We start from the raw sequence: 20,919 nt of genomic DNA, 5'->3' as shown, positions 1-20,919 counted from the left end.
TAAAGGGTTTTGGTAGTGGGAGTGAACATGGAAGAAAAGATCTCTCTCAGAAAATCAGAGGTGCTGGTGTAGTTTAACAAGTGGATCTCAGGCATGGGGAAAGTATTTAACATTTGCCATTGCCTGAAGCAGGGTGATCTGGAAGAAGCCTCTGAAACCTTCTGTTTCCTTGTCCCCAAACACGTGAGATTTTCAGGGAAGAAAAATGCTGGCCTTACGTATTTGAAGGTGTTGCCAAGGGTGTCTTATCTTGGCAAGTCCTCCTTCTATTGTTAACAGCAGGGTTCATTTTGTGCTGAGAGGGTCCGGAATGAGTGCTGGACACTATTCTTAGCCATCTGTAATAACATTCTAGCACCACTATTTTTCCAAATTATGCCTAGGATAATGTAACTGCTGGAGCAAAATCCGCTCTGCAGCTTAACAGAGGGATCTTCTGTTTCCAGGACTGCCAGTCCCTCAGTTTTTATATGTTTACACACTGCTTTCAGGAAGAATAAATAATACATGAACATATGCATTGGCTAAGTGAAATTTCCTTCTGATTATAGTGAGACACTGTTTAATGGCAATTATAAAATATGTTTCTTTCATCTTTTGCTATTCCTGCTGTGTGTTGAAGAGTATGCCTTTATCTCTTTTGTTGTTGCTTTAAGTTACCATCTTGTTTTTATTTTTTAAACAAATTGATCATTTTTCATATGTTAGCAAGTTGCAGTTTTGAAACCTTCTGAACATGTTTCTGGCAGAATTACCTCATCTGAATCAGAAATAGTGCTACTGCATGAGTGCCCTTAAATGCTGTGGCTGATACATCTATGTTACAAGAATAGAAGCTTTGAAAGGAAACTGATTGACATTTATCCCAAATGAAATGTTTACTCTCTGTTTAATACCTGGTGGGCAATTCAATACTCTGAATCTATATTAAACATGTTTAATATTAAAATGTTTAAGAAGCATTATTAAGGCTCAAAATAGATACTCGAAAGTCAGAGCTGTATCTTGGTATGTATATATTATGAATTGGTGTTGAATTGTATAGTGAAGTACTGTTTCTTCTGCTTCCTAAGATCATAGAATAAGTGCTCTTCAATCACCCATTTTCAAAGGCTGATTTGGAGGGCAGGAGAATATATGACTCCTTCCCAAACCTGTACCTGTAGGCTAGGGAGTTGAATGCTGTTCCAGGAACCTGGATTTTACTCTCCCGTGTCCACCCTACAGTCCCATTTCATATTGAACAGCAGGTCAGTGAAGACAAGCTGTTGGAAGGTGAACAGTCATTGTTCATTCTCTTAATTCACAGAAACCTATTTTAAAACCTTGTGGTCTGATACTGAGAAGGATCAGTCTCATAGCTGTTGACTCAGTAGGATTTATACTAGAATACGTACAGACCTGAGAAAAACTGGATCAAGATTTGGGGCACATAAAGTTAAAAGGAGGGGTTTTTTTTATTTCATTGTGGGGTCTTGATCCCATTTGTAAACAGTAGATTACACAACTTTCTTAAGAATTCAGATATTGTGGAAAAATTAATAAAGAGATTAAAATCTTTCTTCAGATAACAGTATTAGTTACATTATTTGTTCCTAACCCCATTTTTAGCTGAACTGCCATGCTTGACATTTACTAATGTGCACTCCACATGCTTCCTCACTCATCTGAGGCAGAATTGTGATAGAAAATATGTTCTAGCAAATTTCAGTCTAGGATTTGACAATAGGATACGTCCAGCGGTGTATAGTATTGGTTCTTGCTGTCCCTCCTGCCCATAATGGTAATTGTATGTGCCTGGTATTAGGTCTTCAGAAAAGGAATAGGGGGATAGAGAAGATGCTGTAGTTCACTAGCCTGTTACTAGGAGAGCTGTCAGTTTTGGGGGCAGGACCTGTATTTAGCAGTGTGCATCTGCTCAGGCATCATGCAGCGAGTGTGGCAATTTGGGTGCAGTGCTGTTCCAGGGGTGTTGTGTGCTCGCCTCCAAACTGCAGCCACTGCACTGACCTTCTGTGGGCAGCACTGGCCCATGAACCTTTCAGTTCTCTGCTTTCAGCTATCACCCACGTGTTCTGGATTTGCTCTGTCACCATTTCTGACCGAGGCTACTCATTTCAATTGCAATATCCCTTATCTTCTCTATAGTTAGAAATTATAAAGCAAATCGGGTGAAGCCTGATGCATTTTGGATTTCAATGGCAAAACTGGATGTTTTATTACAGAAGCAGGTCAGCAAATCTTTCCAAAATGCTGACATTTTCTACACATGGTCCAGTGTTTGTTTTCATGTTCTGACAACAGGGTCTGTTCTGGGCTATCCCAAACAGGACTAATACAAAAACTTTAACTTTCTGTGTCACGTTTCAAGAGAGAGTACTGCACTCAGCCCTGGGCTTTGGAGTGGCTCCAGGAGCTTAAGATCCAGTGGACCATGAAACCTGTCTCAGAAAGATGTGGCATTACATTTTATGTAACACACTGTGCTCTGTAACTGGCTCTTTCATTGCATGTGTTGAATCACTGAATTACTTGCAAGAGAGAATGGTGTATTGCTGTGGTGTTCAGGAGACAGATTTTATTGGTGGATTTCTCTTGTTTTTTCCTAAAGCAGCTGCATTTTTGGAACATACAAATGTGCTAGGGACTATGGATTTCCAGTACCCATAGTGAGAAAAGAGGGATGGGGCCAGGGAAGGCTAACTGATGAACTTAACAGCAGACTCATCTTTCTGTGTGGCAGGAGTGCATTTCCCACTTAGACACACTGGACTGTGTTCTCGTTGAGAAGGTGAGAACAGTTTGATGAGGGCTGAGAAGTCTGTTTAAGTTTGGGAGTCAGGACAACAGCTGCTACAGTCTAATCTGCATTATGATGAATCCAGTTAACAATCAACTGTTTTAACAATTAGCTCTGTTACCAGATCAGTCCGTTAAGGTCATTAAAACTCTCTTTGCTTCAATTTAACCCCTCAGGTTGCCACTTCTAGTAGGTTGAGTATCCTTATATCCTAATGTAGAGCATGTTATGGTAACTAATGATCCAGGTCTGTTGTAGCCACTTGACCTACTATTTGTGTCTTTAATGATTCAGCAGAGATATGCCTTTAGGTGCTGCTGTAAACAGTCCCCTAAATCTTAAAAAATCAATGATAAAGGAGCTTAATTATAATTTGTACTGACAGCACTGTCTCTTACTTAGGTTGCTAAGTATTTTCATTACATGAGGTTGGCTTGTTTGTGGACGGCAGGCATAGGAATTGTTCTGTGATTTTTGTTCTGTTCAAAACTTTGTCAAACACTTACTATATGTTGAGTTTTTCCCATTCTATGCACCTGACTACGTTTAAATTGCTTAGGAAAATTTAATTTAAAACAGTTTGGCTGTATTGAAGAATGGGCTGATGAGAAAATGGAAGGGGAGACCGGAGAAATGTATATTCTTTTGCCTGTGTAATGTTGTTCTGGATGACAGGTTGTGCTGTGAAAAGATCTTCCATCTCTGGCTTGAAACAGGAAATTAGTTTGATGACCAGGGCTCAAATCAAGAGGCAGAAGTAATTGATCTAAGAGCATGGGGCAGGGAGGCACAGGATTGAGGAGAGGCTGAAATTGGAAAAAGAAGTCCAGGAAAAGAGGAATGGACAGAGAAGTCTGAGAAATGAGTGAAGCCCAGGCTGGAAAAGCAGGACACATAAACCAAGACTTGCTAGCAAGGAGAATAGGACCATCAGAGAAGGAAAAGCCCAGACCTGGGATGGGAGTAGATGGGAAGAGCTGGATAAGAAACTTCAGGTGTGGAGCTAGCAGGTAGAATAGTGGATTCCCACAAAGCACCTCTCTTCCAAGAAGCTAGAGTAGCACCCAAGGTGCTTGCTTCTCATCCTCCCTTCGTTACAGGAAGCAGGCTGGCACGGCATCCTGCTCCCCTGCAGCACTAGCAGGTTGTCCTCTTGTCTTTGTCGAGTCAAGTGGCAGAGGCCTGTGCGGAACTGAGGGCTCCAGGCCTGGTGAACCATATGGCTGCTGGCACAGCATCCCATGGTGGGAGGCATTTGTCTGCCTTCCTGTTGGGAGGAACCTAGGAAGCTCCCATCCTTTCCTCGCAGCCTTTATACTCTCATTTTAACATCAGGGGAAGCACTCAGGGTTAAGGAGTGCTGAAATAAAGCTGCTTGTGCATCCTGTAACTTTTTCTCTGTGACATAATCCCCCCCTCTGCCAAAATGTGCTTTGCTCAATCAGAGAGAGGAGTTATGCTTATAGGATGCATTTTTTTTGTCTGGCTTGCTGCAGAAAAAGGAAAAATGCAGTGTGAGAGTCAGGGAATTACTTGAAGAAAATGGCTGTAGCAGCCACAGGAACATGATCTGATCCTTCCGGCCAGCTGATTTGCGTGATGTTGAACCAGTCATTTTAAGCTGAACTTCTCAGAGGCTGTCGTTAGGTGTTGTACCTAACTCACTGGAGATGCCCAATCCTAGAGCCTGGAAGAAGACTGGTAAGAATACTGCACATTCTGTTTTGAAGCAGAAGTTTCAGAAAAGCATCTCAAATCAAGTACTGCTCAAATCAGCAGATACTTCTGAAACTGTGCCATCTGTGTCTTAGCTCACTCACCATGTAATGGTAATAATGCTATTTCTAAAAGAAGGTTGTGGGAGATTTTGAAAATAAATTAGCTTAATGTTTTGTGATGCAATCAAGAATAAAGAATTGGATGAGGGTGAAGGCTGGAGGAATATAAAGGAGCTGAAAGATTATAGTATAAAGTACAGTGTCATGCACCTACAATCTAATGCAAATGTCTGCTATAAACATGGAGTTCATCAACTGGAAACTACAAAGGAGAAGGAAAGATACAAAGGAAAAGAAAGACCTGGGAGCATTGCTAGGTCTTGTGATAGTTGAGGCAGCACTTTCATGGTCTGTTACAATGTGATCTTAAAAGGTCTCAATGGCTATCAGAGGAGCACTAATGCATTTGAGCTTTTGGGAGAACTCATCTGGACACTTGTCTGTGCTTCCATCTTCACAGCACAAGATGAGAGCAAACTGGAGAAAGGGCCAGTGAAGCTGTTAGCAAGGTCAGAGGAATGGATGGCCAGTTTTAAAAGGTAAAGAAGAAGATACGGCCTTGCAAAATGAAGGTGGGGGGATGAGTAGGACAGCAGTTTGTAAATACATCTGCAGGATTCACAACAAGATGGAAACTGGATGAGATGAGGTACAGTTCTTGGCAAAATAATCATTAGGCTTGAAATGAATGGGAGTAAGTTGAAGTTGAAAATTAAATAGTTTTTTAAGAGAGTAGCAAGAGTCTTGGGCAGCTTCCCAGAGTGGAAGGAAGACACCTTGTTGGGCAAGGATGTAAGTAGGGCCTGGGCTCAGACTCAGGAGTCTATAGCCTGCTAAATGTGTTAACTGTAGCAGATACAGCATGTGCACTTGGACATCCTGCCTTCAATGTGTGTGGGTGGTTGACCTTTTCCTTCTCTCAAGTGAAATCAAGTCATTAGGAATTACCTCTAAATATTCTGGCCCCATACTTCAGAGCTTGAGCTGCTTTAATCTTAGGAAGCCTTGGGGAGCCAGATTACCAGCGTATCTGCCCCGCAGAGTCTGGGAGCATATGAGGAGATATCTTTCAGATGGCTGGTTTTTAAAGTGCAGCCAGAGAGGTCTGTTGAGTGCCTGAGCATGTGTTCAAAGATGGGGATGTATGTGCTCTCTGTTAGCATTTCCAAGATGCAGAAAAGCCTCATGTCTGTTTGCTCCAGGATATCTGTTTGTCCTGGTTTATGCAGCATGTCTGAATTGAAAAACTCTGTTGTGTAAGGGCTGAAGGAAAAAATACATTATTGGAGTGGAAACATTGCCATTATCAGCCTTTGGATGGCCTCCACTTCATGTTTGTCACATGCAATTCATATCTGAAAGGAACATGTGTCACTGCCGATGTGATGTGCCATGTCATAAAAGCTTTGGTGACATTTTCTGACCTCTTAAAAGTCTAACGCAAGAGGTTTGCAACTTGTAAATGCCATCTGCCATGGCAAAGCAGCTTCCCAGTTCTCTAATCACATATGCCTCTTGTGAAATGCTGCATCACCTTGAAAAAAATCAGCATATTAATGGAGGAAGCTTGTCGTTTTACTCATTCCCAGATTCTTTACATAATTCATCTCTTAACTTTTTTTTGCTTATTAAGAACCCTGAGGGGTGGAAGTTGCAGCAAATCCGTGATAGCTTTAGGAGTTCTGTTTCATTAGAGCTGTATTTACTTTCTGGTTTTTTGGTACTCTGAATTGGAACCATTCTCCCTATGATCTTAATCTTTTGCAGATACTCATGGGGTTCACAGATGGAAGTGTGAAAAGTCTGAGTTGTCTCAGGAGCATGTAACAGGACTTTCAGGGGGCATGTAAAAAGAGGGGAATGTTCTTCATTAACCTGTGTTTGTTCCCTTAGTCGATTATGGGAACTGAGATGTGCTAATTCTTTGAAATTGATTCAGCTTCTGTCACACCAATAGCCTCAGATGTGGGATAAGGAGACCAAATGTTGAGTTTGGCTTTTGCCGGGCTGACAGCTTATATAATGGACAGTTTTGAATCAGTAGGGACAGTTTTGACAGCCTGGAAAAAAATAAGCAGAGTGTTTCATGCTTGGATAGGAGGGAAGAGCACTTTATCCGCTTATCTTTTACTTTGCGTAGTGCTGTTGTTGGCTGCTCTGGCTCTTGCATGTCAATAAGAGAAACTTTCTAAAGAGAGGATTTATTGCAGGAAATGTGTCCATATTCCAGGCCACATACACAACATGCATTCCTTTCTGAGGAGCAGTGAGCAAAAGCTACTTCAGATGGTGCCAGGGTACAAAACTGCATCTCTACAGACTGTGGTGAGAGGCAACAGATCTCCCTCCTGTCATAAACAGTGCTTTTTGTGTTTGCTGAGAAGAGTGTGAGCATTGTCTAGCCCTCACAACCAGCGCTGAAGAAGTTGGGTCTGTTTTTATCACTCTATTACAGGCAGGGAAGGAGGTGTGCTAAAAAATGAAGTGACAACACTAGCAAATCTGTGTAAGCAGCAAACCAAGATACCAGAAGCCTTGGCTTGCCAGCCTGTCTCGTTACATCATGCCCAAGTGCCCTGGGCAAACCCTGTTCTTTTGACTGTGTTTGGACATAGCACTGGTGACATAGCAAGCTTCCATACTGATTCTAATTCTGGTTTTTATACATAAGATTATAATTTCCCTGACAGGACCTATCCTCAGGCTCCCTCTTGGTAAAAAGATCTTTTCATTTCTTCATTGGGGTATGGAGAGGTGGGGCTAGATGTGGATGGGTGTCACAGAATGGATAAATAAAAAATATCAACCAGGGACAAGAGAAATCAAGAAGCCTGTGAGCATCACTCTGGATGTCATGTTCTGAGGTAGCAGGGATATGTTCTCAGTCCAGCACTTGCAAGACTAAGTCATTACAGCGTGCTGCTCCCCTCCTAGCAGACCATATGGAAAGGTCCCACTGTGCATGTACCGCCCCAAGGGTCGAGCTCACAGATGGAGCGATGAAACCCAAAAGCTGCTGTGCAGGAGTTCAGTGGGTTTTTTGTAGCTGCTTTGCCATGCAGCCATTTCAGTCTGGCCTGTTTTTATGGATCCTGACAAGGTCTGCAAAACAAACTTATTTTTAACTGCTATTCACATGATTCTTATCTTACCATTCTTAATTTGAAGAAGGTAATATGGGAGCTGGGTGGGATAGGTTTTTGCATTGGCTGCTCTGGTTTTTTGCCTGGTTTGGCCCTGAAACAGAAGGAGAAGCCATCTCTTTTTTGCAGTAGCTGCAAAGTGACAGTGGTTATATTAGCAGTTACTGCAGGCTGGTTGGTGCAGTGTAAAACTACACTGTTTTATTGTGAAATTAGCCTGTTGGTATGGCCTGGGAGATACCAGTGCAAGCACCTGAAACAGATGATATTTGAATGCCTTAGAGGATACTGTGTAGCTTTTTATCACAGCCCAGTCATAGCTGACATTTAAAATGTGCAGCAAGAAGGAGGGAGGGAGATTAGGGACATGTCTCAGTAGAGGTATTGCAGCCCATCTGGGCTTTTCAGAGTGAGAAACTGTACCCAGCTGGGTATCACTGGATGCTATCAAAATGCTTGCTTTGTTGTCTGCTTGAATAATAACCGGTACACCATGTGTGGGAAGGGATTTTTGGGGCAGAAAAACTCCTTAGCATCCAGCTAAGGCACTGCTGTTGGAAGGCTGCATGAGGAGCTGGGCCTGCTGCTTTCCTTCCAACGCTTAGCAACTTCTCTCGTTTTAGGAACTTTCCGCTGTACCTTCTGTGAGACTGAAGTGGAGGAAGATGAGTCGGCAATGCCCAAAAAGGATGCAAGGACACTCGTTGCAAGATTTAATGAGCAGATTGAGCCCATTTATGCCCTGCTTCGTGAGACAGAAGATGTTAACCTAGCCTATGAAATCCTGGAGCCAGAACCCACAGAGATTCCTGCCCTGAAGCAGAGGTGGGAGTGCGCCTGGTCTTTTCTCACTGCACTGCTTCCTTGTAGTGTGTTCCTTTGTTCTGTGGGGCTTTCCCAAACCTTGCAGCCTCTGGCTGCGTTGAGGACTTACTTGTACAGCACCAGCTATGCAAACAACTGACAGAGTCCCCCAGGGATGTGCGGTTTACAAGGAGACAGAGGACTGTAACCGTTTTTTACTAAACAAAGCAAATGACTGTTCTGGTCAGCCTCCTGCATGTATTTTTCTGTGAGGTGGGATGCTTCAATTGCCTGCTGCTTGCCATGCTGCAGCTGGTATGCACACCAAGCCCTCACCCTAGTATTTAAAAAATGCAAACTGCAGCTGCTTGACAAAGCTCTGCAGGTGCCATCTAGGCTGTCTATGCTGTCTTCTGTCTCTCAAATACTTATCTTTCATCTGTTCCTTTTACTTCTACCTAGCTCTTGAAACAAAGCTGTCTGTAGTCTGCACCTTGTATTTCAAATCCTCATATTACAACATTCTAGTTTGAAGACATTACTTGTGATAACCAGATTTTTTTCTTCTGATTTTCTCCAACTTGTTACACACCTCTTTTTTCAGGAGAAGACCATGTTGGAATCAAAAACTCCTTAAAATGTTCTTACCCATGGGAAATGACACTTTCTTTCGGAACATTCCTAGCTTTACAAAAACAGATGACGTTTAAATAATGCAAAAAGATGTGGGGAGCTGTCAGTTTTGTCAGCTGTGGTGAAATGTGATGCACTTCTCTGTATTTAAAAAAAATTAATTAAACACACAGGGGAAAAGAACTGTACCATGAGGAGAACCATTCCCACAGTGCCTTGGGGTGCTTGGCTTTAGTTAATAGGAGAGCAAGCAGGATGCTCTTTTTTTTTCTCTCAGGCTAACCTTGAGAGAGAATGTTCCTCATATATTCATGCTAGACAGCTTCTAATTAATATAATAAAAATTCTTTGTCTCTTCATAGTCTTTTTCTAGCCAAGAAGGTAGCTATTTTTCCTCATCATTCTGATAGAAAAACAGAAACAGTACAAAGAGCAGAAAAGATTTTTCCAAGGTCGCACAACGTGTCTTTGGTGATATGGAGAATTCTTTGAAGCCTTTATACCCAAGCTGAATCATTAGACTTTGCTTTAAAACCCCTTTTCTGTAGTTTAAATAGTAGAACTGGGATAACCCTACCAAAAAGAGAGTAATTTTTCAGTCTTCCCCTTTTGTGTACAGGAAATTATCTCAGCAGAGGCCTGATGCAGTCCCATGATTAAATAGCAGCACCCACTTGCTTGACTCTTAAATACTTAAAAAATATTGTAAATGATTAATTACTCTGTGCAAGGAATGACAAAATAAATAGGCAGCTTTTTAAATGCTTACTTGAACACAACTTGTTTCATCACATACAATGATTTAATTATTTATTAACTCTTATTAATTCAAAGCAGTTAATTCCGTGAAAGCACTGCTGTGAGATTTTTTTAAAGTGCCAAACCCTGGGTTATTTATTCCCTCTGTTTTTATGGAGTCTTGAGTGTCTGAAATCGTTGGCAAAACTGACATTTGGTGATTCTGAAACAAACCGAAAAGGTCACAAAATGCCTGCATCTTCTCTTTGCAGTAACTCAGGCAACTCCATGTTACAGCTCTAAGTGGCCCCACTGACATTGCATGACTCTCATTCACCTGCCCTGGGAAACTGGGTAGATCTTCATTTATATTTTCCTAAGAGGCTGTTAATTCTTAATCGTGGGAGAGCATGAATTAGCCCCACAGGTTTCAAAATAAACCTGCTTTACTTAAGCCCTTCTGTGTGGTTTTTGAAAAATTATGGATTTTAATAACCCCTCCATTTCCTTGTGTCAAAATAGCATGATTTCAATTAACAAAAAATCTTCACAGAATTAATTTTCTGTGGTCATGCTGTCAAGAACCATGGGTTGTCTGTTCTGAAGTTGAAGCTCTTAAGAGCAAGTGAAAATGTGTTTTATTCTCAAATGTGGCAAAAAAATAAAAGAGTTATCCCCATTATCCAAGACCTTTCTTAATAGTCTGGGCAGGACTGAGATGAAAATTTCAAGTTGTTTGTCCACTGCACAGTGTGGTTTCTGTGGGTCATACCTCAGCTATGTCAAGGACTATTTATATTGCCTTTAAAGGCAGCTAAACCACTCATTAAGGGATTTCCATCAGGGTGAATAAAACAACCAATGGGTAACAGACTAAATGTAGCCACATCTGGGCCACTGAGCTGCCATGGTTCCTGCCTGCAACGGTGGCCATGCGAAGTGTAGAGCAAGGTGGGGAAAAAGTAGTTCATGGATCTCAAAGACAAAGAGAGATTAAAGAGATTCCTTCATCTGCTCTGTGCTGCCTGTAAGGCAACTGACACACCTGGCCTTTTGCTGGTGCCTGGTCCATGGTGTCTAATTCTGTACTTTGGAACAGGTTGGTGAACAGGAAGTTCTCTTCTTGCAGAAAGAAGTGTTCTCCTGCTCAGGTAGTCTTCAGGTGGTGCTCACACCTACCAACAGCGTCACTGAAGATAAAAAGATATAAATTGAGGCACATTTGCAAAGCTTATTGGGGTCCAAAATTAGACAGAAAGTGTCTAGATGGTTCCAGCTCAGTGTGGGACATTGCAGTAGATCACGTGAAGTAATTAGAACTGTAGGTGTCTCTTAGAAATGTTACTTTCATTTTTGAAACGTTCCTGACGTCATGGAATAAGTGTTTTGCTGCTAAGTGGTTCTGTGTAGGAAAAAAGTCAATTTCAGGCACACTTAGAGGGGCCTCTGTGCAAAAGTATTATTAGGTAGTTCCTGGCACTACTGAGTGTTTAGTGTCACGCTGTAGTCATGGGGAGGGAGAGCTTGGGGGAGAGCTGCATTGTGCATCCTGTGAGGAAAGTGGATTACATAAAATCGTCAGGGAAACGCTAGTTAGAGATTTCTATTGTGTGGGAAGCAGAGTGGTGCTTTTGACAGAACACACGCCTGTCTTGGAGAGCTGAAAGGTACCAACACTTGAAATAACACGCTGGGAAGAAGGTCTCTGTGTGGTTCCTTAGGTTACATAAGCAATACATGCGCATGAGCCTTCTGCCCCAAAATTCAAGGCTGCTGTGAAGCTCTCCTAGCAGAGCTGGCTGGAGGATTGCTAAGGACACAAGACATGCTAACACAGATGCTGTGAATTATTTTGCTAACAGATCCCAGAAAATTCACTATTGAGAGGCTGTGAGTAGCCTTGATCAACACTGTGGCTCTACACACCAATATTTTTTATCTGGGGAAGAGCAGTGTTCACCTACCTGTGTAATTTCCCATCACTGTTTACCCCTAGAAATCCAGCAGAATTAGCTCATCAAGGTAATGTCCTTGCTGAACTAAAAAAAATTGCATATTAGTCAGGTCTTCTCCAAGTGCAACTTTATTTTAAGCTTCTTGGTTGGAGAAGAGGTCATTGGGTAGACAGCAGCAACTGAACCATGCTCACTGATGACAACTGTCAGCTCAGCTGGCATCTTGGAGTATCCCTGATGGATTTACTCTGGCCAAGAGGAGGAGGAAAAGCAGGGCTGTTCCTCCTGAAAAGCTGTAGTTACCCCTGACAATTAGATGACTGAAATTATATGGCTGAGGGTGGGTGCAGTCTGCAGTGGATTTGTTTCTTTGAAAAGATAAAATATTCTGAAGTAGAGGAACAGTCATGTTTGGCTTTCCCCACCCAGAGAGCAGTGAGTTTCCATTCAACCACTTTCCCCGATCTATGCATATGTAGCAGCACAGGCCAGGGCGTATTTTAGGCTCATTGCCATCATCAGTGGGCAGAAAATATTTCACCTGATATCCTCTTTCAATCAGATCCAAGCAGGAATGTTTTTCTCCATGAGTCTCCTGAGCTAGAAGGGGCCCTGGAGGAAAATGTGCAGGGAGCAAAGGAGGGCTAGGCTTTGACTGCCATACCCTTCACATAGGTCAGCACCTTTATTTCTCCAGCTTTTCCATAGTAAAGACAGTTCTTCTGTCTCCTGTGCTCCATCAGCACACAAAGCCTTTTTCCCAGCCCTGGTTCTCTGGTTTGAAGGTGCTCTCTCTTCTTTCTTCTCTGCCTGGAAGCCCCAGTCCTCTCTAGGCTGTGTCTGTGGAAAGTACAGATCTCCTGTTGTAACACAGGAGAAGCGACTTTTCATGTGCATTGTCACTCATAATTCAAGCAAGGGTTTGAACTGTGTTTTTCATGGTGAGTTAACTCCTTCAGGAGTCCTCTGATTAGTAACAGTTCACAGCTCTGAACGTGCTGGGTCCCTGGGCCTACTGTCTACCTTGGTTAAACTTGAGTTCTTTTTTATGCACTATATGGTTGCTGTGTGAAGGCCAAAAAGGCTTTTCCAAATACCAGACTACTGTTTGACTGTGTTTTGCTGCTGTGGCTTTTGTTTCAGGGAATTCTGGGATTTTATGCTTGTTTTTACGTAAGTGCATCTGCATCTCTAGTGCTGCCTCTTCTTTTCAGTGTCTGTGATGGATGTTGCTGTAGCCTTTTGTAGGGTTTCCCACTAGAGAACCACAGGTTTCCCAAACCAGTAAAGGCGGCAGGAAAATTCCTGGCAGCACATGTTAGAACTGAGAATGAAAGTTCTCAGTGCAGGTCATGGGAGATAACTAATCATAATTTAAGTGTTTCTGTCCAAGGAGGGGCTTGTTCTGAGAGCTCTGTTTTTCTCTCTTTGACTTTCATGTAGCAAGGAGCGTGCAGCGGGTGCTGGTTCAGGGGCAGCAGCTGGCCTTGCAGGTGGACACCATCGGGAAGCATGGACTACAAAAGGACCATCATATGAGGACTTGTATACCCAGAATGTCGTCATCAGCATGGAGGACCAGGAGGATCTTAACCGGTCTGCAAGTGAAGGAAAGCCAGCCAGAGAGAGACCCATTTGGCTGCGTGAGAGCACGGTGCAGGGGGCTTATGACCCTGATGAAATCAAAGATGGTAAGAAATTCACAGAGCAGAAGTCCTGCAAGGCCTTTACAGTGCTGTCAAAAACATGTTCTCCTGTGTGTGTACAGCTGCTGCTTCCAATACTGGAGCTTGTCTGCTCCACTCTGCTGCGCAAAGCACCTGTGTGTAGGCAGATGTAAAAATTCCTTAGATCCAGGATTGAAATCTAGGTCAGTAAAGCTGAGCTGTCCATGAAATTTTGTGGGGGCTTCTAAAATGTTAATTAACTGTTATGTCTTCCACCTTGAGAGCTTATTGCTCCTGGATGAAGGTTTTTCAGTTTCATCTAGAAAGCTGTCTCCCTAATAGGTCACTGCTGAAAAATAACATTTTCTAATGTTCAGTGACTCTGAAGTCTACTAAATCTATCAGCAGTGTTTACCTGCTCCCAGCCTTCTTGCCAATTGTTTCTCAAAACTTGTTATATATGAAGAATACTCAGAAATAGAGCTGGAAGTACAGTAGGAAGGTCTGTCACCATGGCAGGTGAGTTTTTATTCCCTTCTGTTTGTTTCTCATTATCTCTGCTTTTATTTTCATTCATCTTGGGGTCAGGTTGTCCACAGACCGTGGTCAAGATGTTATAACCATTAGTAGAAATATTCTGCTTTGGTATGTGTGCTGTTTAAGCTTCCATGCCAAAATTGGAAATGGAGACCTTTTATGGTTTTTGCAAGAGTGAGTCAATAGATAGAATCTTTAGAGTCATTTGAAGATTATGGACTGAAATTGTTGATGCCCTAGGAAGAAAAGATGGCAAAAGGGAGCCATGTGTGTGAGCATATGACCCTGGAACTTGTGCTGTGCTCAGAAGAGGAGTGGAGTATTTAGGTATAGCAGAAGTGAAGAAAATGGATGTGATGTAATGGTCAGAAGATACCTAAAGAATTGTTCACATGTAATGCCTTTCAAGTGTATTATGGATCCTAAAACATTTTTCAAATAGATTAAGCAAAGTGAGATGATTGAACAATCTGCTCCTGCAGTCTGTAGCAGATGTTACTCACCAGCCATGGTGAGTTCTCACCCCATTTTTCTGCTAGACATTCAATTCCCCTCTAGTTTTAAATCAACTCCTTGAGACAACTTTTGGTGTACACAGCATAATGTTTCTCAAGGTGTCACTGAGGGACATGGAGGGTGGAGTATGTCTCCTTACAGGATGATGGCATCACTGCTTAACCTCCTCAGCTACTGGAGATCATAGAGGGAGCTTGTGGAAATAGCCTGAAATTGCTGCTGCAACACATAAGCAGGAAGGACAGGAACTTGGGGCCGTTGACAGAAAAGATTCACTGCTTGGATCTGGCAGCAACAGTTCTTGCAAGCAAGAGACAGCCCCACTCCTGAGCCACAAAGTCAGCATTTGTGGAGCTACCTCTGGCTGTTGTGGTTTCACAGCTCTCAGTGTGATGAGCTATGATATTATTTCACAGAGGTGCTCTCCCACAGCCTCTTATGCTCCACAGTCACAAGCAGTGAGCTGAGCACACGACTGCCAACATGATGCCTTTATTCTTTCTTTCTTTCAAGAATTTGGCAGTGTTCTAATATTAGTAGTTGTAGCCATCGCCCATCACTACGACTTCATTTACAATGAAAACAGAAGTCCGGTGAAATTAGGTGTGGTTCTTTTGGCCTTTATTTTACCGCAGGAAAGGAGTGACCACAAACTGCCCTGGGTTTCAGTGCTAAATGCAGAATTTACTTCCTTCACAGTCGTTTTACATCTCAAGTTTTAAAACGTAACCAGCACATTTCTGACTGGGGGGGGAAAGACTTGGGAGCCGCCTGCCTGAATGTGGTGACAAAACCATGAGATTCCATGTCTTGGAGGAATGGGCAAGTGGCTGCCTGTGTGAAGGCAGAATGCCAACACCTTAGCTCCAGCAATTGTTCATAGGCAGCATCTTTTGTTGTAAGACAGAAAGTTTGCCACAGGGAGCCTGTCCTGCTTCTTAGGCCTTGTTTTTATGTAAGGTTCTCTGTATTTCATGTCTTGTTCTGGGGTTTTTTTGTTTGTTTTTTTTTCCATATTGTCTGTAGTTCTTTTGATGCTAGGTGGACTCTCAGCCCTCTCATCAAATGTAGGATTAGGAGAGGTTTCCTGTGGAATTCTACTTTTTGAGCAGAATTTTACCTTTTGAAGCCATGAACTCAGACATCCTGCCTACCAGAGCCATATGGAACCCTGCCAGTTATTGTACAGCCAAGTTTACTGAAAGAGGAGCACAGGCCAGGTGTGTCAGCTGGGACACTGCAGTCCCCTTCAATTAAGAGGTGCAGGTAGGGAGCCACAGGGACTGTCTGGGCTGTGTTTCAGCTTGGAGAGCAGGCAGTGGTTTAGTGCTGTGCTGCACAGCTTGGTTGCAGGCTGTCAGCTGCATCTGCTCCATGCCACCACCATCTTCCTGTAAGGAGCTTTTCCCCTTCCCACCTGGTAGGTGCACCTCTGAGCTGAGCAGGCATGGCTGCTCTAAATGTTGTTTTATAACACATGGTTTCCACATATTCCTTGTCTGCCTGGGTCCATTTCTTCTCCGTGTTAATCCTTACAGGCAGGGAGCTCAGCAGGATAGGGCCTAGGCTTGGGTCTGTATTTTAAGGACTGCTTTGCTTTCTTCTCCACTGCAATGCCTGAGTTGGACACCTCCTTGGGGAAGTCTTTTCCAGGTGCCTGCCCATCGTGCATTTGTTGTCTTCACTTGCAGCGTGCTCCTGGTCAAGGCTTCCAGCTGGGAGCCACAGTGACTCTAGGCGTCCCTTGCTCCTAGGAAATGTCAGTACTTGCTCTGCCATTATAAGAAATAACTGTTTTAAGGGTGAGGAGGAGTTGGAGAAAGGGTGTGACTTGGCCAACTGAGCTCAGTGGCAGTAATTAATAAAGGTTAAGAAAACTCTTTCAGGGCCATCACACACATCTCTTTGAGGAAATGCTCATTCCCTCATGTCCCTTTGCAGGGAGCCGGGATCTGGATGTGTTCCAGGAGCGTGAGGAGGGCCGGGCAGCCCTGGATGACAATGAGGAGGTGATGCGTGCCCTGCTCATCCACGAGAAGAAGACACCTTCCGCTTCCACTGTCACGGTCGGCGGTGCCGCTCCTCTCTCTGGCGGCAATGCGAGTGACTCCGAGAGCGAGACGAGCGAGTCGGAGGAGGAGTCCCCTTCCCGCCCCGCCGCCACGGCCACCACAGCGTATGGGCTGGAGGAGGAGGAGGAGGATGAAGAGTTCGAGGTGGTGGCAGAAGACCCCACTGTCACAGTGGCTGGGCGTCCACATTCTTACAGCCAAGTGAGCCAGCGCCCTGAGCTGGTGGCCCAGATGACACCGGAGGAAAAAGAGGTTTACATAGCCATGGGGCAACGCATGTTTGAGGACATGTTTGATTAACTGGTCCCTGCCATTGCATTTTTTAAAAGGTGACTTTTCAAGGCAGTAACTCCCTAGCAGAACAGAAGACTGAAGCGCATCTTCCCTCCCCTGTGCACAGGCAGGGTCACTGCGGCTCAGCACTGCTGAACTCAAGCATCCTGCTCACCAGAACAGGGGTGCAGCAGAGCTGCATGAGCCAGAACACATAGGGGAGGACAAGTCTCAGAACTGAGGATGCTTGCAAGGTGAAAATCTGCTTCAGGGTGCCCTACATGGGCACTGCTTTAACCTTCTCCAAGGCCCTAACAGCTCCTTCCCCTGATGGCTTTAAGTTGATTTTTGTTGCAGATCCCAATGAAGTTCTCATACCTGCCCTCAGAGGACATAAGGGCTCCATACTCTGAGCAGAGTGCTCTGCAGAGGAGGGTGTACGTAACATACAGCTGCCTGTGCTCAGCGAGGGGAGAGGAGAGGGAAGCACTTGTCTGCTGATGGCAAGCTTGGACAGGGCTTGTACCTGACCTCTGCCAGCAGCCACTGGCCACCAGAGTGGCTCTTTCTAAGCAGGCCTGTAGGCAGCAATCTTCTCTTGCTCCCGTTCACTCACTGCTGGGACTCAGCACCTCAAGGTCAGGTGTAACTTGAAACAGGCGGAGTGGAAGCCTTGGACAGCACACAGAGTCAATCACTTTTTGTCAGTGTAACAAATGCCCTCCATGGATCTGAGTTGCCAGAGCTCTGACTTGCCAGGAGATACCTTCATTTTCCGATATTGCTGCCTGTTGCTTCTGCCTAGCCCTGTCCAAACTCCAGTGTTGCAGACAGTTCATAGTGGGCAGAGCTGCTGTCAGGCAGTGCCAGAGAAGTAGCATAACTAAGTTTTATTTGCAATCTCACCAGGGCTGTATGATTTTAAGAGGAATTACACAATTTTGAATTCTGCTTGGCACATTCTTTTACCACAGAAAGACATTTTTCAGTGCCTATAGAGCAATATAATGTTTTTAATGTTTTTCTCTTTCAATTGAAAATGTTGCTTTTTTAAAATTGTTGTGTTTTCCTACATAGTACTACAATGAAACCAAATTATCAAAGAGTTCTGTGTTCCAGAGAGTAGGGGCAGCATTATGTGCTGTTCCACTTACATGGGCGGTACAAATTTGCCGTTCACTGAGACTGTAAATCTGTTTTATACTAACTATGCTTTCTACATTCTGCTAACCTTGTAATGCCTCCTTTGTGGTTTGATTTTCAGCTTCTTGATATTTTGAATCCCCTTCTTTTTTAAATAGTGTTTTAAATTTTCTTTTAAGTCATTTTAAAGAGGAATAAATAAACAGAAACTTCTCCTCTTTGTCATCTTTCAGTTTGTCTTGTGCCTAGTTGGGAATGTTGTTTGCTTATCATTTTGATTTATTGGATTCAAGAAAAAAAACCAATTTGAGCTCTCCTTTTGAGAGGACCATTTGAAATCCCACTGCACATTGTTTCTCCTTACCAGAGCTTCATTGAATGCCTCTTGGAATCTCCTACATTTCCAGCATGGATGTTTCATTACACCAGTGCTATGGGAGGCTGGTTTTGATCAGCACTTCCATTCCTTTTCTCCTTCCTCAAGGGAGGCATAGGCTGATGGTAGAAGACTCGCAGACATTGTACTGCTGGTTAAAATGGTGTTCTTGTGTAGACAGGCTTCCAAGATCTGGTATCAAGCTTCCAGATATCAAGTCACAAAGCTGACAAGTCAAATTCAGTGATCAGCTAACAGAAAAAAATGTGCTGTACCCATTCTGTCTAGATTTAATCTGGCTGAATTCAGTATTAACACTGGAGAAAAGCAGGTAGATTTACAAGGAGCCAAAAGCAGAAACTGAGGACTAATCCTGAATACAGAAAGCTGCTCGTGCTTGTAACTCACCAGGACCTTATACTGGGTTTTCAGTGTGGAAAATCAAGGTTTAGTAAAGCTGAAGTGAAGAAATACCCAGCATAACAATCTATAAAGTAGTGGGTTTCTTAATGGACATATTTAATGGTGGTTTGTGCAGCAGTTGCAGTTTCTGTCATTTTGCAAGGCACGTCCTGCACATGGGGAAATCAGAGCGGTGGTTGTGGGGTTTGCATTCCATCTCATGCACCACATGCAGCGCTGGGGAGGACTGGAAAGATCAAGGTGCATGAGCAGATGCCATCATTGTTTCCTGCTCTCTCCAACAGTTCCTGGCATTAGAAAGGATGGCTGCTCTACTCCGTTCCAGCCAGTTCGGGCTGCTGACGGACAACCATACACTGCTGCTTCCCTGTCATGACAAGCACGGCTTGAATGAACAGAACACACAGTTGATAGTGCCCTCTTCCTCTTCCTGCAGCTGAACAGAGCTCTGCACACATGTCAGGAGGGAAAAATAGCCTCTGCAAGCAAAGCCAGGCACTGCCAGCAGGTTGGTGCTAATGCAAGGGATAAAGGCCATCAATTCTGAGGAAGGCCCAGCCACTTCCCCTGCCTGCTGGACCACATGTGCTGCATTAACACTAACCCAATAACGCTGTCAGGCCTTCCTGGGTGGATGTTCTGTCTAACACCATTCAAACCAGTTTCTGCATCTGCTTCCGGCCTAAAGCGCGTTTTATCTGATGAGTGATATCTGAGAGTTCAAGAAGCATTTGGACAATGCTCTCAAGCGCATGGTGTGATTCTTGGGGGTGTCCTGTGCAGGGCACTGGAGCTCAGGAAAGAGAACTGCATCTCTCAGGCTTCCCATGCTCCTCTTCCCAATGGTCAAAGGGGCCTCTCCAGCTGGATGAGAGCTGCCTCTGTTCCTGCTCCCATTGCAGGTCAAGAAAACTTCAGTGGAGTTATGTGCTCCCTGCCCAGTACAGAGCAGGCCAGAGCAGATCAGCTAAGCTGTTGATGGAGGAAATGTGCACTGTCAACTCTAGGAAACAGGAATGTTAGAGTCTTTTCTACTAAGCTTCCAAAAATTGGCTTCCTCCATCCAACTCTTCCTGTGCTGCTGCCTCCTTCAGACTTGGATTAAACAGACTTGCTCTTTGAGAGTCAAGGGATTTGAAGGTCCCCTGGAGGAATCCTGGGGGGCAGAAAAATAGCATCACCTCCTCCCTAAGACATCTGAGGAGCTGTGCCTCAGTGATGCCTGCAGCGCCAGGACATGCTGTGAAGTTTAAGAGGGCCTGGCAGGGGAAGCAGCCTGCTGTGCTTGGGTCTCTGTCTCCCGCTGTGCCACTGCAGGAGGAGAGGGAAAATTGTCTCAGGAATCAAATGCAAGACAAAGCCATCATGGAAACAGAAAGGTTATGAGCAGGTGGAAGGACATGTCAGCAGCAGGGCAAGCCAGCAGGCTGTCCAGGGGTGGGCTGTGGGGGAGAAGCAGCAGCAGCCCCATTCCTCTGGTGTGTGTCAGCATAAACGAGGGAGGCTGTGGGCTCTGTCCTTTGGAGCAGGGACATGTCACACAATGCTCCAGGTAATTGCTCTGGGCTGTCCAGGACTGGTACTGCCTTATCCCACTGCAAGCCCTGGGCTAGGTAACCATGCCTCAGGCTTGTTCACAGGAGGCTTGGGAATACTGATCTAAGCATGGACAGCCAACGTTCCCTAAGCATCACAATACACTCCAGTTTGAAGTGTATGGACTGTGAGACAACACAGTCTCCTCCAGCAGCAGAGGAGCTGAGGCTGAAGAGCAGCTTCTCTGTGCTGAGCTGCTTCCAGAATAATGATCAATATTTACAAAGTCCAAGGAGATCATCACTTGTACAGTCTTGATAGGAGGCATAGCCAGATGCTTGAATCTGTTTAAGATGTGAATCCACAGAGAGTCATGGAGAGGCCACTGCTAAAAGGAGTGGCAGCCCAAAGCGTGGGGAGCGATGTCTGAGTGCTGGTGCTCTTGGAAGGCTGCCTGCCTGCCTGCCTGCCTGCCTGCTCCCTCCTAGCAAGCAGAGAGCAGAGCACCGGCAGCACCAGACTTTT

General features: G+C 44.2%; 1 protein-coding gene across 3 annotated transcripts in view; it reads left to right on the top strand.

Annotated features, from left to right (window-relative positions):
- The window catches only part of GTF2E1 (general transcription factor IIE subunit 1), a 49,077-nt gene extending 31,056 nt beyond the window's left edge, over positions 1 to 18,021 (top strand). For all 3 annotated transcript variants that reach the window (XM_042031713.1, XM_042031716.1, XM_042031715.1), the window contains 3 exons: positions 8,345 to 8,546; positions 13,295 to 13,542; positions 16,513 to 18,021. In XM_042031713.1, the coding sequence (XP_041887647.1) occupies positions 8,345 to 8,546; positions 13,295 to 13,542; positions 16,513 to 16,943 (881 nt within the window). In that variant the 3' untranslated portion in view covers positions 16,944 to 18,021. The remainder of the gene's footprint in view (positions 1 to 8,344; positions 8,547 to 13,294; positions 13,543 to 16,512) is intronic.
- Positions 18,022 to 20,919: the final 2,898 nt, after the last annotated feature.

This window comes from Corvus kubaryi, unplaced genomic scaffold (assembly GCF_017639235.1).
Source record: "Corvus kubaryi isolate FWS band 111438036 unplaced genomic scaffold, C.kubaryi_AGA036_p1.0 37341, whole genome shotgun sequence".
Taxonomy (NCBI): domain Eukaryota; kingdom Metazoa; phylum Chordata; class Aves; order Passeriformes; family Corvidae; genus Corvus; species Corvus kubaryi.
The sequence above is the reverse complement of the archived record's forward strand: the minus strand, read 5'-3'. Positions and strand labels throughout refer to the sequence as shown.